Below are 18,749 nucleotides of genomic sequence, written 5' to 3' on the forward strand. Positions count from 1 at the left end.
CATAGACCGCTCAAAATTTGATGCTGAGATCACTCAGTTAAGTCTGATTCGATCTTGTCATCTTCGCTATGAACTGTCCCTACAATTTGAAACAGAAACATCACAGCTACATTAAATACCAATAAAATTAAGTGCAAATACAAAGATTAACTCATTCTAACTTGATTTTTCACAGCATGGTCCTGTCCTCCTCATCCACATAAAAACTATTCAGCCGCAAAAGGCCCTTGAGCATAGCATGACATTTACAGCATCTCTGAGTGTTTCTTGTTTGTTTCTCATAAATTTCCTTTGGTAATAACTTAGTCACTCAGCAACACTCTACAGCACACACATACATTACATGATTATCTCATATTTTATACAACACACGTTAAAGTAATTAATTTTCCCTGGCAAATGTCATACCAGTTAGTTCATCATTAGGAGCCAAATATTTGTGCAACCATTTGTTACAAATACATGCACAACCACAGAACACTTCAGCTCCCTGGTATTTATTAAGTGTAATTTAAAGGGACACTGTCAAGGCTGTTACAATCTCAACTTTCACGGTAGTTTTTGTTCCAGTTGAAATTCCCTTAAATATTGAACCTCTACTCATTTACTTATTTGTGGACTAACCTTGCTACAGCATTTAGCACACAAAAATAAATATGGTCTTGCTGTGGTGTGGAATGTGCTAGTGACTAGCAAAAGTCTAGCATGGCATAAGGGTTTCTTCTCTCTTCTTTATCCTTTCAATGACAGGATCTGGATTTTGCCCCTTCAGTAAGGTAGAAACACAGCAAAATACCATAGCAAGGTACCTCGTTCATAAAAAGAACTGATATTAATCACAAGCTCAAAATGAACTCCAGGTGAAGACATTTCTTTCTGTGCTATCAAGGTTGCCTCCAAACAAAGAGACAAAACCCCACCAGGACAGCAGCTCTGATTTCAGTGGATGGAAACCAAGTTAGCCAGGAAGCATCAGGATCAGTTGCCTTGAAAAATGTATTATAAGGGCATGAAACCACCTCTGCTATATAGTGAAGTCTGCTTCTCCCATCCCTGAAATTAGGTCTTACCCATACTCCTCACACACTGATAGAAAAGCAAAGCCCTTCAAAGTGCATTTAGAGAGAGGAAGAGCAGCAGTGGAGCTGTGCAGAGAGAAATTGTGCTCAGAGACTCGGCAGGCTGAGCCAGACGTCTCCATTCACGCTAACAGCCCAATAAATCCTATTCCCTGCAGATCATTTATTCTTCAGCACGTTCAATGAACAGGTTTGGAAAGGAGGACCCGACACTTTTCTCACTTATTTTGGCCCTCTATGAGAAAAGCAGCAGTGAAGAAAAGAAGCAGAACAAGTGGGAATGAGAAGGGCCAGGAGGAAGCACAAACCTAAGAAAGCAGGAAGGCAAGGGAAAGAAATATTGAAAAGAAATATTGAGAAGACATAGCAGAGGAAAGCAGAGATGAGAGTAACTGGAACAGTGCAGCACATTGGTGAGAGAGAGTTCTTTTAGGTTATTGTGCATTGCTGCTTTTTATTCAAGGAAGACGAACTTGGACTGGAACAGGCAGGGAAAAAGCAGAGCTGGGAGTTCAGGAGAAACGTGAACTATCACACAGGAAGTGTGCCAAAAAGTCTTGTTCACTAAACTTGGCCGAAAGCTGAAGGGAGATGTGATTGCTATCTACCATTATGTAAGGAGAAGGCATTGGATGGCAAAAAAAGAGATACATTATTCAAAGGACAATGCCAACACAAGGATCAAAAGGATCTGTTTCCCAAGAGTGCCCTTAGGCTGGAAGTTAGAATAAAGTCCTAATCAGCAAAGGAATTAGGTTTGGGGTAAACCTCAATTCCTAACCCATTCATAATTGACTGATGTCAGCCACTCTTGGGAAGCTGGTATTGACCAAGGCTTTTGATCCATACAGATGACCCAGCTACCATTAAGACAGAGCTTGATTAAGAAACAATTTCTGGTGTAGTGCCTGCAATTGCCAATATCTTGGTCTCTGTGACAGAGGGGATTACTGTCACTCCTGTTCTGCTATTATCCTGGCAGGCTTCACCAATTTTGAGACCACTTCTTAGAAACCCAAAATCCACTTGCTGCTTTGATAACTTATACTACCTCAATTTTTTTTTTCCTATGGACAATGAGCTATCATATTTGAAGGAGAATGGATGGATTCTCAAAGCAGCTTTGATCTGTCCTAGATCCTCAAAGCAGCCTGCAAGAATAGCTTGAAAGCTTTTTATTTAAAATAAGTGTCATTTCCTCCCCTCTCATTTTGATTGAAATAGATGATGAATGCAGGGCAAATTGTACTCTAAGCTTGATTGTGAAAGCAAGTATAATTCTAAACCAGCCTTGATCAATAGCAGTTTCTGGTAATTGACTGTAATCTATCTATCTCTCTATTTATTGCCATGGGAATTTTAAATATGGCTGGTGGGTTTTTTTGTTGTTTTATCCATCAGCTACAAAGATGAAGCTTGAAAATGGAGGATGGGAGAAGAGGGAGGAATTGATCAGTGATGCAGCCTCAGCTGATGGCATATCCTCAAGGCAACTTGCAAGACTTGGGGAAATGCTGACAGAATTTTCCTAGGCAGAAGAGAGCAGACTGGTAAGTCTGGCTGAACAGAGCCAGGGCTGGGGTTTCGTAGGGGCTTGAAGTGCCTGTTAGCTGGATGAGAGAGCTTTGATAATAGAGAGTCAGGCTACCAGCAAGTTACACCCCTGGTGGAAAGGAGGGAAGGTGTATTAACACTTCTGCTGAGCCAAACCCCTCTTTTTTTGGCAGAAAAGCAGCGTGAGAAGAAAGTCAGGAAATGTTTGACCTGCATAAGTTCAATCCCATTAACATCCCAAACAGGTCAGGAGTGAAGGAAGGAAAATGAGTCCAGTCAGGAGGGTAATAGCTGCCTCCCTCCTTTATTGTCCCAATGAGAGCAGCTCCCCATTCATTCTGCAGTGTCTGACAAGGGTCTGGGTGCTGCACTGGAGTGACAGCAGCACTTCCCTGACTTCCATGGGACTGTCTGGGCTGTGAGAGTCACTGTGCCTCCCTGCCTCGGGGGCTTTGTGTTCCCAAGTGATTTGTCCTCACCCTGGAAGTGATGTTATCTGGAGGGAGGAAGGCTGCTTGGCTCTCGAAGAGGTGACACACAACTGGGAGGCCTCAGCTGCACTTTGATGTGTGGTTACATTGCTGCCAAGCTCCATGTTCATACTTCATTCCCATCACTGTAAGGTGTCTTACTTACAAGTTTTTCCAACTCTTCCCATTTAATACTGCATGCTGTATTAAATGCGTGTCTATAGCTTAACTGAGAGAAAAAAAAAAAAAAAAAATCTGCATTCTGCTCTGAATTAAATTAGAGGCTTTTCTGTCAGGTTCATTTTACCAGTGTGCCTGCATCTCAAATCAGCCCACATAAGGAGGGTGAAGAGGAACTGAACAGCTACTCCTTGATGCAGATCTCACTGAATATATGCAGCGGGGGCAACTCAAAGGTATCTACCAGGCCCATAATATTCCTTTTTTCCTGTACTTTCAGAAGTGTGGGGGACTTAGGGAAGCGGCCCCTTCCATGACACGGAAGTCAGGTTGATTGCAAATATCCCCTGAGAAGCTCACACCTTATGTAAAGGAGCTGGGTATCAGATGAGCAGGAACTTCAAAACACTTCAAACAGGTACAGCAAAGTGGAACTTGCCCACCGAGCTTGTTCTGTGAGAGAGAGTGCTTCTTCCGTCAAGTTTCCAGAGGCTGAGGAGTTTGTGGGATGGGGTGATAGGGTGGGGGCACAAGGACAGGAAAACCAGCCTGTGCAGGGCCCCCCACACCCAGGCTGTGCCAGGCAGGCAGCACCTGTGGGGATACTGTGCCTGCATCCCTCATCCCTGCCCAATACCTCTGTCCCCAAGGGGCATGGCACATCTCACTGAGTGGCTCGTGCAAATGTGCCTCGGTGGAGCAGGCTGAATTGGAGCAACTGCCCATGGAAAGGTCATGCCAGCTAAGGAAACCTTCCAGTGAGAACCAAATGGCTGTAACTGTTTTTCTGTTCTCCTCTCACCCATGGCATCGCCAGGAGGGAAAGGTTCCAGGCCAGGAGATGTGGAAATTCACCCTTTTCACTTTGCCTTCCTGGGGCAGGAGGCAGCTGCAGGAATGATGCACCAAGTATCCCTGTGGCCAGCACAGATCCATGGCCACAAAGGTACCAGATTTTCCCTGTGTGGGTTGTCTGGAGCACTCCACAGCTGCAGCCCAATACTGTGGTCTCAGCATTTTTTTCTGGCCATGAAGAATTATCTTCATGGGCTACATGTTCATTGACTGGTAAAAACAAAATGAATGATGTAATAGAAGACACGGGAAAACAAAGAATCAATATTTCTGGACTGTTCACTGAAGGTAGCAGCTGACCCACAGTGCACCACAATGAACAGCCACATTGGGGTTTGCCCTCCTTCCCCCAGCACGAGCTGGCCACAGGCAGGGCTGTGTTTGATTCCCTAATCCAACCCCCTCTGTGACTTCTGCAATGCCTCTTACAGCATTCAATATTTTTCTAAGACAGGTCTAAGGAAGAAGGTATTAATTGGTAGTAATTTTCCATTCTTAATTTCTGGTACCCAATTAAGTGTATGCCACAGTTCAATTTTGGTTCAGGTTTTAGTGTGCTGTATGATGATCCATGTAGGGTCATAATTCACTTTAAACTGGGAAGCCTGGGAACAATCTGATTTTGGGTAGCCCAGACTTAACATGGCCTGTGAAACCAGTCCCAGGAAAAGGATAAGTCACACATATGACAGAAGCAGAGACATGTTTTCACAGACATTATGCTAATTTTAATTTTTTAATTAATTATGCTGATTTTAGTCAAACTTTCCTGGTTTCCTCTTATTTCTAAATTTTCCTATTCTAAACTGACAGAACTTGGTCAGACCTGGCTTTCCACACAGACAAATGGACTAAGCCTGGAGCCTGCAGCATTTGGTCAGAGTGAAAGCCAATATATTTTATTTTTTAATTAAGCCTCTTTGGAAAGTTTTGGGTGGTGCAATTTACAATTTGTACTCTCTTACTCATTTCAAGTTTGCCAGTAAAACTCAATCCCAACACAAAGATAATATAATAGCTGTATTTTTATCACAAAGACAGCATTTTCCATGTTTTCCCCAGCTTTAGCTTCCCTCCTGCTTTCTCTCTCCTTTGAACTGTACAACTAATGCAGCCCTATGTACATCCACCACTATCATCTGCAGAGTAGTCAGAACACATGGTTAATTTACTGCTGCCAACTGCTTACTGTTGTCATTAACAATCTTCATTTAATAAAAAGCTTTTATCAAAATTGGTTTTCCTGGAGTACTTTCATTTTTCCTAGAAAAGGCATTAAAATTAATTTGTTTTCACTCAGTCTGTACTACTGAGTGAATACAGCAAGGAACAAAAAAGATAAACATGTGAGAGAAACCCCAAAGAGAAGGTAATGTAGAAAGAAGCAATTGTGTTCTAAAGTAGATTATATATTTTTTTTCATTTGAAAGAAAACAAAATGATTGAAGACTGGTAGAAAACATCAAATTGCAGTGCTGGTTTGGTGCACAAGGAAGATGGTCCCCTTCTCCACAGCCCCTGTGGCTTCTTTACTGGTGGAGGCAGAGGTGCAGAAAGATTTGACCTGAGGGTTTAGGGACAATTCACAGGATTTTCTGCTGGAAATGCACCAGACTCTACTGATACTCTGCATTTCACTGACCTACCCTCAGCAGGGCTGCAGTTTCCTTTGCATGTTTTTCACATGCAGCCTCTGCCTGTACTGCCTGAAATGTTGGAGCAACAGTTCATTGTTGATATCAGAGGGGATATTAAGACATTTCAACCACCCTGTTACACAGTGAGCCACAAAATTGGAGATACCAATTCTTTCCTTCCTTCCTTCCTTCCTTCCTTCCTTGCACAGCAAAACAACCCCAAAATACTTTTCCCATAAATGACAATTTTGGAAATCAGAACATATTTGGTGAAATTCCAATTCAGAGAGTGAATTCTGCAAAAAAAGGCTCCCTGGGGAGCTGGATGGGGATCTCTCCCAGGCTTGCTCAGACTGAGCACATCTCCCATGCTGTTCCACAAGCCTCTGTTTGGGGGAGGAGGAATGACACATTATGGGAATTTCATGGTCTGATGCATCAGAGAGTATGAAATATGGCAGGGGAGATCCACTCCATCCATGAGAATAAAGACATTCAGCAGCTGAAGTACAGCTCCTCTGAGACAGGGTGATGGCAGATCAGAACTGGAATACTTCAGTTTAAGCTATTTTATCCATAAACTAATTTTTCTGTAAAAAGCAGTCTAATTTTAAAAAAACATATTAATGAACAGCTTTATGTAAAATGGAGGAACATAACATAGCACGGTTACTGTTCTCTGGAACTGGCTTTGGAAGTGATCTGGAATGCATCTTCCCTTATTAACAAGGAAAATGTTACTTCCATTAAAGAAAAACAACCCTTCCCCCCACCAGCCATCCGTGAGAAATTCTCACTGTATTTTCTGTTTGAAATTTAAATTTTTGCATAATACCGCCCACTGTATGAAATGAATGTGATTAAAATGACGGTTTCTCTAATTTTCAATTAAAATATATTTTAAATGTTTACCTTTCCACACTAAATGCAAATGCAGATGTGTGGTACAGCGCTGGGAAACCAGAAGGTGGAAACCCACTGACCCAGTTTCCCCATCCCGGTGGACTAAAATGCAAAAAACTAAACAAAAAGCTGTAAAAAAATCTCACCTCCCCCTCCCCCTAGCCTGAAAGGGCCCCAGAGTAAAATGTGCTGTGTAAAAGTCACAAAATGAAAAACATTAAAAACTAATTGGTGCAGAAAATGGCAGATGTGGTGGGATTTGTCCCATCTGTGACCCCAGTTCCAGAGGTATTTGGGGCACCATGTCCAGAGAATTCACTGCTCCTCACCAGCTGAGGTAAATTTTCACAGAATCCTTTAGGTTGGAAAAGACCTCTGAGATCGAGTCTGACTTCTGACCAAACACCACCGTGTCACCCAGCCCACGGCCCTGAGCGCCACGTCCAGGATCACCACCGTGTCACCCGGACTGTGGCACTGAGCGCCACGTCCAGGATCACCAGTGTGTCACCCAGCCCACGGCCCTGAGTGCCACCTCCAGGATCACCCCAGTGTCACCCAGACGATGGCACTGAGTGCCACATCCAGGATCACCAGTGTGTCACCCAGCCCACGGCCCGAGTGCCACGTCTGGCCTTTCCTTACACTCCTCCAGGGACGGTGCCTCCACCACCTCCCTGGGCATCCCATTCCAGTGTCTTATCACCCTTTCCATGAAAAAAATTCCTTCTGATGTCCAACCTAAACCTTCCTGGCACTGCTTTAGACCATGTTCTCTCCTCCTGTCACTTCTTCCCTGGGAGAGGAGCCTGAGCCCCACCTGGCCACAATCTCCTGTCAGGGAGTTGTAGGGAGCCATAAGGTCACCCTTTTCTCTAAATTTCTCATGGTGAAAATGGCCACAAATCCTGAAAAATTGAAGAAATTTATTTAGTGTGTGCTAGTGTTGGATTTAATATGTATTTAGCATTCAGTAAATAATGATGTGCAAGAAATATTATATAAACATATGTTATATATATATATATATTTATATATTATGATACATTTATATATGATGTGTTTTATATTATAATAAAACAATATAAATTATAAATACATATAATATTTAGATATATTTCTATAATTTTACATATTAATTAATTATATATGTAAAATTAAGAATGGATTTATTTCTACTTTGCTACTGCTGACTCTGGGCCCACCCTGAGGCACCCTCCGCACTTGGTGGGGCCGGGGCTCCGGCGGAGGAGAGCCGGGACCTGCCTGCATCCCCCTGGGCTGTGTCCTGGGATGAGGGTTCAGGATGAGGGTTCGGGACGAGGGTTCGGGATGAAGGTTCAGGATGAGGGTTCGGGATGAGGGTTCAGGATGTGGATTCCGGATGAGGGTTCGGGATGGAGTGGTTTGGGATGAGGGTTCAGGATAAGGGTTCGGGATGAGGGTTCAGGATGAGGATTCGGGATGATCAGTTCGGGATGAGGGTTTGGGGTGAGGGTTCGGGATGGAGCCATTCGGGATGAGGGTTCGGGACGAGGGCTCGGGATGAAGGTTCAGGATGAGGATTCGGGATGATCAGTTCGGGATGAGGGCTCGGGATGAGGGCTCGGTATGAGGGTTCGGGATGATCAGTTCGGGATGAGGGTTCGGGATGAGGACTCGGGATGAGGGTTCGGGATGATCAGTTCGGGATGAGGGTTCGGGATGAGGACTCGGGATGAGGGTTCGGGATGATCAGTTCGGTATGAGGGTTCAGGATGAGGGTTCGGGATGAGGGTTCGGGATGAGGGCTCGGGATGAGGGTTCGGGATGGAGCCATTCGGGATGAGGGTTCGGGATGATCAGTTCGGGATGAGGGTTCGGGATGAGGGCTCGGGATGAGCCCCCGCGGTCCTCCCGCGCCTGTCCCCTCCCCGTGACGTCACGGCCGCATGACGTCAGCGCCGCGCGGTGTCCGCGCGGCGGCGGCGGCAGCGGTTGAGGGGCGGCCATGGCGCTGCCGCTGCTGCCCGGCTTCTCCCGCCGCCGCAACGTGAGTGACCGCCCGGGCCGCCGCCTGCCGCCCTCCTGCCCTGCCCCGGGGCTGCGGGGGCCGTGCCGGAGGCGGTCCCGGGCGTGGCGGGGCCGTTCCTGCCGGCCCCGCAGGTGGAGGCGAGGCGCCCCTGGGTGCGCTGAGCCCCCCCGGCCCCAGCGGCGGGTGAGGGCTCTGTGCGGCAGGGCGGGAGGAGCTGAGGCCAAAGCTGCGCCAGGGGAGGTTTAGGCTGGACGCCAGGAGGAGTTTCTTCACAAAAAGGCTGATTGGACATCGGGGTGGGCTGCCCAGGGAGGTGGTGCAGTCACCGTCCCTGGAGGTGTTTAAGGAAAGGCTGGACGTGGCGCTCAGTGCCACGGTCTGGGTGACACGGTGGTGATCGGTCACAGGTTGGACTCGATGATCTCAGAGATCTTTTCCAGCCTCACTGTTTCTGTGATCTGGCAACGGCTTTGGGGCAGTTTGAGCTCTTGGTGCAGCTCCTACAGAACAAAACAGGGAGAGACAGACAGCCCCTCCGTTAGTAACCAAAAAGGCTTTGCCAGAGGGGGCAGTGACAGCAATGCTGATGTGCTGTTTCAGGGTTGCCAATACTATTAAGGCGAGCTAAATAGACAAGATGGTTATTTTACCACAGCAAACAAAAGAGAAGGCTGCCATCACTACTTCACAATTTTTCATCAAGGAGAGCTAGGAATTCACTGAACATGCTCTGATGTGAAGCAGTGCAGGGGGTAAGGCAGAATCCGTGCACAGCACTCTAGCTGGTGCCTTCAGGAGGGAAATGAAACAGTGTATTTTAACGTTCTTAATAATGCTAAAATACCTGGAAGGGAATCTGTCGTTTTTCACACTATAAACATGTTTGGTCAAGGCTGCCCATACAACATGTCAATACCCCGCTGCTGGAAGTGTTCAAGGCCAGGTTGGGTGCAGCTCTGAGCAACCTGCTCTAGAGGAAGGTGTCCCTACCCATGAAAAGGGGGTTGGAGCTGAATGATCTCTAAGGTCTCTTACAACACAGGCCATTCTGTGATTTTATGATAGACACAAGACAGGTAAACACAAAGCTGCCCAGGTACAGGGAGCATGAAATTGTGTAGAAATATGTGGACTCCCAGCCTCACTCTGTGTCAGCACTGCACAGGTGTGTGCAAACACTGGACCTCTTGCAAGCCCAGCCTAGAGACTGAGGATCTTTCCGGCATCTTCTTCCCTGGAAACAGCTGGATGCTGTTGTTTTGGAAGGGGTATAAAAAATGGTCAGGTGGTAAATACTCATTCTCTTGCTGAATTGAGATTTGTTTTGTTAAGGATTGGTTGTGTGTAGAACATGTGAGGTGGCTGCTGAGTGGGTGTGTCAGCAACACTGGGAAGGTGTGTGCCATTGGTACCTGCTGGCTGGAAGCAGAACAGCTCAGCTCAGGGATATCTGTGGCTTTATTGTTCTCCAAACTTCAATTTAACTTAATTTATTTAATTTAACTTTACATGCTTGGGAAGAGTTACTAACAGTGTTGAACACCCCATGCTGAAGTGCATACAGTGGGTATGTTATGAGAACTAAAGGTGTGAAAGCTGTCACAAAGTACCACGAGACAACATTATAAAACCATGGTTAGACCCTTGTTAGGGCTCCAGATTGCTCTTTTTGTCAGTCCTTGAGACAGTGGAGTTAATAATGACAACTCTTCTCCACAAATGAAAGGCTGAAAATAACATTTAAAGGAGAAAAAAGGTACCACTGCTATAGATAAATTGAAAAGGAAGAAAGTGTTTCCACCAGTCAGGACTGCGAGCATCACCATCAATGCCTCTTATTGCACAGAAAAAACAGTGGCAAAGCATTCCCTGAAGAAGGATGCACAGGGGATGGGATTGTTCCTATCAGCCCTTGGTTTATAATTATTATTATAATTATATTTATAATATAATTATTGTTATATTATAAAATTAATTCCATTCATTGCTGTTCAAGTTCCTAGTGAAATTCTCTTGTCTCTGCTCCTAATGCTTCCACCTGTCTCATCTGTAGACCCACAAAAGGCATGGAAGGGGAGTACATTTGTGTTCTGTCTACCTTGGATGTGTTTAATAAGGTGGCTGGGCTACTTCCAGAAAATCAGAGCTTTAAGGTAGTGTTCAAAATCAAAATTACAGTAGTTTATGTACACAGAAGTCCATTCATCAAAAATACTCTCCCCCTCCTCTAAAACAGAAGTCCAAGGATCAGCTAGCTGCTCATCAGCAGTGCCTGTGATTTTTGCTTGTGGGTGATGAGGAAATCTAACAATACAGGTATTTTGAGCACGTGCTGGAAACAGCATATAAAAGGTTTGCTTTATTACTGCAAGAAAAAGTTTGTGCATTTGGAACCTGGGCTGTGTCAGGGATGGCACTGGTTACAACACAAGTACTCCCTTTCTTAGTGTTCCTCGTCTGCCTCCTGTTCTGAAAGGCAGCTGCTCCTTCTGATACTGGGTCGATGTCCTTGCTTATGTCAGCAGCTGAGGAGGAGGGTGACAAACACATATTCATATGGGTCAGATTTGCCAAGTGCTGGCTGACCAGTGTATTTTCTTGCCTGATGTTTGAAATCCCTCTCCAAGTGAAAATTTTGTGCAACAATTCTCCATGGCATTTCTTAGAGAATCGGACAATAAGTTTATAGATCTCAGGGGGAAACTATATCCTTGAAAAACTGCAAAAAATTCTGTTGCAAACTTTAGTGGCACAACAGAAATTCCACATCTTCCTTGTTTATTCCAAGCAGAAGCTTGGAATTGCCCTCAACTGTGCTACTGTGGCTCAGTGTTTCCTGTCTGAAATATTTTCTGCTGCTCTGTAACCCAAAAAACAGGACATTAGTCTTTCTTGACCAAGAACATTTCCCAACCTCTTTATAAGTAATTGTGTCTGCTGTCCTTTCTTCTTTGCCTGAACCTCTTCCACTACTTCTTGCCCCTCAGCCCTGTTCCCCCAGATCTGTCTGTTCATGGCCCCCAAACCTGAATCTTCCTGTAACTGCCCCTTGTGGCTGCATTTTGGGCCCTTTCCTTTATCCGTCTGTTGTCTTCTCCCAGGCACTAAGAGCAGGCCAGAATCACAGAATGGTTTGGGCTGGAAGAGACCTTTAAAAGTCATTAAGTCTATGAGCAGAACACCTTCTGCTAGATCAGGTTACTCAGGGCAACCTGACCTTGAATGTTTCCAGGAATGGGTCATCCACCACCTCACTGGGCAACCTGTCCCAGTGTTTCACCACCCTCGTTAAAAATGTCCTCCTTATACCTAGCTTATATCATCAGCTCTCTTTTCACTTATAGCTATAACCCCTTGTCCTGTTGCAACAGGCTCTGCTAAAAAGCCTGTCCCTTTTATTCTTATACTGCCCCTTAAGGGAAGGCCACAATAAGGTCTCCCTGGATGCTTCTCTTCTCTGGGCTGAATAACCCCAACTCTCTCAGCCTGTCCTTATAGGAGAGGTGCTCCAGCCCCTGTTAATTTTTCTGGAGCTCCTCTGGACCTGCTGCAATAGATCCATGCCTTTCCTGTACTGCTCCACACTCTTGGTGTTGATGCAGCTTGTTTTGTGATGTTTTTAGAGTGGCACCAGAGTTGCTGGCAACGTCTTAGGTTGTTCCTCCTTTGCCAGTACCACTTAACCCCTGAACATCCTGAGACCTCTGTAGCAAGCAGGGGGTGATAAAAGAATTGGAAATCAGTCACATAAATTTGACTGACACAGTGTGTAGCGTTTGCATTTATTTCTATCACTTAGCTGAAGCGGCCAGGAGACTTTATCAGCAGCCTAGAATAGTTCAGAAGTGCCACACTTCATCCTGATACAGGGTTTGAGCAGGACATCCAGGGTGCAGCTGCTGTTCTCAAGGTGGGAATTCCAGATGGATACTGGGTACAGAACTGTGCTGCCACCCTGCCATAGCTCCCTGTGGGACTGAGTTAAAAACGTGGCTTCTGTGAGCTCAGTGGGGGCTGTCCCATCACTCCAGCTGCTGTGCTGGAAGATTTCCAGCTGTGCTTGGTTCAGCTGGAATGTGCAGCTCCCTGGGGATTTTGCTGTGACTCTGTATTCCAGAGCAAGATGAAGTGAGCGTGAGGCAGCGTTCCCCGAGGACTGCAGGGGCTGAGTTTGCAAAGCCAAGAGCTGCAGTCAGAGAACCCTGACCTTTATATTAGTCACTATTGAATGGATCCTCAATATTTCTCAGACTCACTGCACAGAAAATGTCCAGTTTTGTTCCGCAGATCCACAGCCTGTTCAGTTGAGCTGCATTAGCACAGCAGACACATTCAAGGTCTTTCCCTGCTCCCTGAAAGCTTTCTGTTAGAAGTCATTCCATGTGGAGGCAGCATGATATTCTGTCACTATTTTAGGCTGGATATGGTCTGAGTTCATTAGCTGAAGTTTCCCAAGTGTGATTTTTCTCTTTTGTGTCCTCAATTATAACTAATCTGTTTCTTAAAATTTCTAATTTTGTCGTTGTTGTTCTGTGTTTTTTTTTTTTTTAAGGAATAACTGTACAGATTTTGAGAAGAGATTGTTTTGTCTATGGATCTAGGTGCTTTTTGGAAGAAGGGAATAAGTAATTATGTGATTAGGAATCTAAAATAGTCTTTCTGTCAAACCCTAAAAAGTTACATGAATGACACAAAAGATTCTTAACAGAATTGAAGCTGTTTCATCATGTATTTTCAATTTCAAATTTTAAGGATGTTGTGATTTTAGCCCTAAATTCTGGAAATTCCAGCAGGGTTATTCCTGGATTACTTTGATGAACACTTTACTGTACTTTTGCTGCTAAACCCCCAAAACATATGAACAGCAAATGCTTCTAGAAGAAGTTTTGAGGACATGAAAAGCTTTCCTTTGCTCAGGAAAACTGCCACACTCACTGTGCTTTGCTAACTGTGCCTTTCTCCTTAGCACATGCTTTGGTAATAGAGAGAAAATAATTAAATACTTGCTGTGCCAGAAAGTGGATCTGTTCTGTAGCATCTTCAGTATAAATCAGATGCTTCTGCCTAGAAAATCCCCTTTTAAAATTCAGCTTGACTGTAGTTACTGTGCATTTGAACTGATAAATGCAGAAAGCTCCCTTCCCTTCTGACTTCTCCCCAGCTCTTTCTCAGCTTACAGAGGAAAAAAATTATTTAGAAAAAAAAAAAAAAAAAAAAAAAAAGAAGAAAGGGAAGTTCAGTAGCACCCAAAGGAGAGAGAAGAAACCATCCCAAGTGCAAATGTGTTACAAAGCAGCTGCCAACCCCTGGCTGGCTGCTCCAGATTCCAGGAGAGCACCTGTCCTCACTTCTTGTGGGAGATGTGAGATGACCACATGAAGTTCTGCTCCTGATGCCTAAGTGTCAGTGCTCACACTGAAGCATGGCATTTTATATCACAGCTCAAAAAGCTGTGCTGATATAAAAAATTTAATTTTGGGCATCAGTCCTGCAAATGTGACTGGTTAAATTCCTGGCTTGAGCAATGCTCTGTGGTAAGGGGACCCATGAGCTCCTAGTCTGCATACAAGCATTTCCTTTTATTGATTTTCTCTTTTATTCAGTAGCTCTTTTTCTTGAGTTATATCTTGAGGAGAAATTTTCTGTTTCCTTTGTATTATTCTTTAAATTATGATACTTTTTGCATGCTCCTTTATCCACCTTTGTTCAAAACACTGCTTACCTTTAAAGTATCTTCTTTGGGGATGTGCTTTCATAGCTCTGATTGTTTCTGACCCCAGTATGTGAACCTTATTCCTTTGCAATAACTGTTTCAAAGGGTACTGGCTAGCTCAGCTTTTTTTAACCTAAGCAAGGATATAGCCATTGATTATCATGGTATTAAAAATAATGATTTGTAAAAATAGTAAGTATTCTTTTTCATACTGATGTCCTTGCAAAAGTGATGTGCAAAAGGATTTTAAGCAAGGTTAAGCTAACGCAGTGATTGGGCTGATCATGTCAGCAGCTCTCTGTCTTGTGCCATTGGATTTGGAGCACCTGGAGGCAGGTGAACAGTTCAGACTGTGACCCCAGTGTGCAGGAGTTCCTACAGACTGGTGTTGATAATTCTGTGCATGAGGCTGGTTCCCTGCCTTTCAGATTCCTGACTCTTTCATACTGGCAGAATGAAATAACTGCTTGAATACTTTCAGGTTTTGCAGCTTCACTGCTTGCACTTGTTCCCAGAACTGCTCTGCTGGGTGTGTGTTATGTTATCTTGGAGCACTTGAATGTTGCCATCATGAAAAATGATTATTTGTACCGTTTTTTGATTTATGATACTAAGAATTGTCTACACCTTTTAGGGGAATATGCATGTGATAATCAGTGATGCCCAGTATTCCAAATGGACTGGGGAGGCAATTTTGTCCCCCTGCTACTTTACTGGCATGCTGCCCTGGTGCTGCTGTGAAAAATTTTGCTGTCCAGCCTTTTCCTCTACCTTTACTTTTCTCACCCATAACATCAGTTCCCACTTCAGCCTCATCTTCCCTCACATTCCCCCAGCCCCAGGGCAAGGGGGGGGCACAGCTCCAATGGCCTCTCTCTTGGTGGGCATACCAGGGTGCAGTGGCCCCTCTCTGCTTTCCCAGATAAAGTATTTGGAGGATTTGAGAGGGCAAGAAAGGGAAGAATAGCAGAATGAGAGGAGCTAACAAGTCAGGATTGCTGCTCATGGAAGGAAGTTGAGTTTTCCATTGGCATTTCCTATTTCCCTGTCCTCTTCTATGAGATTGATGTGTGGGGTCATTAGGGGATTGCTGCCCAAGCCCAGCTCACCCCAGCTGCCTCTGGCAAGCAAAGCAGGCAGCTTATTAGGAGGGACATTCCCAGAGACAGGAGTGATATTTACGTGAGCCCAGAAGCTTTTCTGTGTCACTTGAAGGCTAGCTCCAGCCCCAGCCAAGAAATTTGAGTGGGCAAGATGGTTTTCTTTGCTGTTGGTTGTTCCTATATTTTTAAGCACTCCATCTTTAATTGCCTGAAAAATTAGTGATAATACAGAGGAATCACTACAGAGACCTTCTTTTGAAATACTCCCAGGTGAAATGAATGTCTGCCTTTTGATTCAGGTCCAGCCCCCCAAAATTCAAGTGTATTCACTAGTACAGAGGAATTTATTTTGCACTCAGGGATGCAAGTGTAAATAAGATCTTTGACATGAATGAGGAGAGCAGGCTGTTCTCTGAGTGCTGCTGAACTGTTTCCATTTGTCCTCTGGAGAGCTGTAGGAAAGGCCTTTCCCCTTTACCTTTTACAAACGGTTTTGGAGGTGATTTGATTCTTTCCCTACCACATACCTGAATCCTTATTGCAGGGAAGCAGTGTGGGGGTTAAACATCTGGTTCTATCCAGTCTCTCAACCTAGGTAAATTACTGGAGTATTATTTCATTTTTGTCTATAAGACTGGCAAATTGGCCATTGGAAAATGTCACTTCATTTGCAGCATTCCAGTTGTTACAGGTTTTTAGAGTCTGTATTGAAAGTAAATATAAAGAAACTTTTGCATGATTAATCTTCCTTGCCTGGATGGTCAGCTGTCACAGACTTAAAAACAACGATTTTTTTTTTCCCTTTTTCTTCTGCACTCTTGACAGACTGGGGGAGAAAAGTTTCACAGATCACAGATCTGTGGTTACAGCAATAATGTTCCTAGGCTGTTTGAAGATAAACGAGGAATAGGAGGTGAACTGTTACCTGGTCAGACCCTGAAACTAACCAACAGTGTGTTTCCTGAAGCAATAGGAAGTAGTCCTCCTTCTTGGATAGCATTTGATAAGCAGGTATGTAGAAATCTTTTTTTTTTTTGGTTTTTGATGAATAGCTGCAATATAACAGAGTATAACAATCATTAAAATTTTTTAAGGAGTGGGATGGGAACTTTGTAGTTCTGTACTGCAGATGAGACTCCAGGTAAGAAGTGTTAAATTTTGAAAATTTTTAAGACTAACTGTGGTCCAAATGTCCTTAGTCAGATATTTCAGAAGATTATTTTGTACATGCAATAAAAGCTCCTAGATAGGCAAAAAGAGTGGTAGTGGGTATTTTTTTTTTCATTATATTAATGTATTGGACAATTAATATAAACATATGTCATGCCATACAGCAATATATAAAAATGTTTCTGTATTGGGATACATCTCCTACAGGATTTAACAAAAATAAAGGAGTGGGAAGCATATTCCTTTCTAGTGAAAATGATGACAGTAAGGGAATTATTTGGCAGCCTGGTAAGAATGAATGTAAGGTAAAACCCAGTCCAGGAGAAAGTGTGACTGGGCACTTGGGAATCATTAAACTCGGTGGAGTGCCACATGCTTGGGATTCACTCATGCCATCATTCTTGTATGCTCAAAGTCCTGTTGACTTCTGGACTTCTGTATGATTTGTTATTGTGTAATTGAGTATGTCTGATACAGACACAGAAATTTAAAATTAGGATTTTGTTTTTGTTTGCTTAGTTTTTTTTGTTTGTTTGTTTGTTTTTTTTTTGTTTGTTTTTTGGTTTTGTTTGCTTTTTTTGGCAAGACTTTAGTGACACCTTTTAAGTTAGAGATTTATCAAATAACTGTAACCTGTGATGACAGGAATTTTGTAGCACATTGTTTTTGCTTGCTATGTTTAAATTCACATTAAATTCTACTTAGAGACATTTTATTCTAAAGCAAAAAGTCTACAATCAGGGAAGGAAAATGATCCAGAAAAAGGAATCATTCAGCAGATCGCAGAAATGTTGTGTGACTAAATGACTATGATATTTAAATATTGAGAAGAAAAGCAAATCTCATAATTTTGCTTTAAAAGAGAAGCCATGCAGGTAATTGGAGTACAATTACACATTCATTTTTGGCAGAGCAGAACTACAACAAGAAAATGTTATGTTTGAACAGCTCACGTGCCTTTGGTTGGCTTTGCCTCTGAGATCCCTGGTATTGCTCACAGAGCAACCTGCTTGGGTATGGCCTGGTCCAGTGTGCCCAGGTGTTGAGGCTTCAGCCAGACCTGGACTTGCTCTTCCTACTCCCTTCTTAGAACAAGGAGGGTGTATTGCCTCCTCAGGCCTTGGATCCAAGTCTATGGAATTCAGGGGTTTAGTAGGAGGCAGAGAGACCTTCCAGTGAGCATCAAGTCCTGGCCTTGGCTGGTGAGAGGAGCTTGCTGGCCTTTGGCCATTCCTGATCTAATCCATGTGTGCATCCACAGGGCAGTCCAGGACAGGAGTTTGCAGGTTCAGAATTGGCCTCTGGAGGGCTCATGTGTTTGTATTAATGGCAGTTTGTTACAGGGTATTCACCATCCAAGTAATTTAGCTTCCCCAGTTAGAGCTTGGAATGCAGCTCTGTCCTCCAGTGCTACAGTTTGGGACTCAGCAGAATGCACTTAATGAAAAAAGGTTTGAGTAGGTGTTTATCTTTTGAAATGTAAGCTGCTTTCTCACCACTTTGGCTGTTAACTTTCAATAGTACCTTAGCAACTGGAAGAAGGACAGGCATAAAACTTCATTATTAAGTAAGCTGAGAAGTAGTCTTTGTAGTTTCACTTGCCTAATAGGAAGCAGGTGTAAATTTAATTTCTCCTATGTTTAAGTACACACACAGGGCTTCCTGGGCTTGGAATGATGTGTATAATTTGACTACCACAGGTGCCAGGGAAACTTTGTGGCACTTTGCAAAGAGCTACAGTTTATTCAATATTTGTTACTTTTGGTTTTCATAGGTAACATTAAATTTTTTAAGGCGTGGGATGGGAACTTTGTAGTTCTGTACTGCAGATGAGACTCTAGGTAGGAAGTGTTACATACTGAAAATTTTTAAGACTAACTGTGGTCCAAAATGAAAAGTAAGTCATCTTCATTTCTGTTCCTTCCCCTCCTCACGCTTCTGGAATCATCTTCTTTGATCTGCAAAATTTCAGTTGGTTGCTGCATATATTTCAGTCACACACTAGCATGTTGATAAGGGTATAAAGAGAATGAAGTGTGAGTGCAAAAGAACCTGCACAAGCTCCCCAAAT

General features: G+C 43.7%; 1 protein-coding gene across 1 annotated transcript in view; it reads left to right on the forward strand.

The window, feature by feature from the left end:
* The first annotated feature begins 8,633 nt into the window (after nt 1-8,633).
* The window catches only part of EFHC2 (EF-hand domain containing 2), a 56,338-nt gene continuing 46,222 nt past the window's right edge, over nt 8,634-18,749 (forward strand). The window contains exons 1-2 of the mRNA XM_053970468.1: nt 8,634-8,710; nt 16,334-16,519. Of these exons, the coding sequence (XP_053826443.1) occupies nt 8,669-8,710; nt 16,334-16,519 (228 nt within the window). The 5' untranslated portion in view covers nt 8,634-8,668. The remainder of the gene's footprint in view (nt 8,711-16,333; nt 16,520-18,749) is intronic.

This window comes from Vidua macroura, chromosome 2 (assembly GCF_024509145.1).
Source record: "Vidua macroura isolate BioBank_ID:100142 chromosome 2, ASM2450914v1, whole genome shotgun sequence".
NCBI lineage: Eukaryota > Metazoa > Chordata > Aves > Passeriformes > Viduidae > Vidua > Vidua macroura.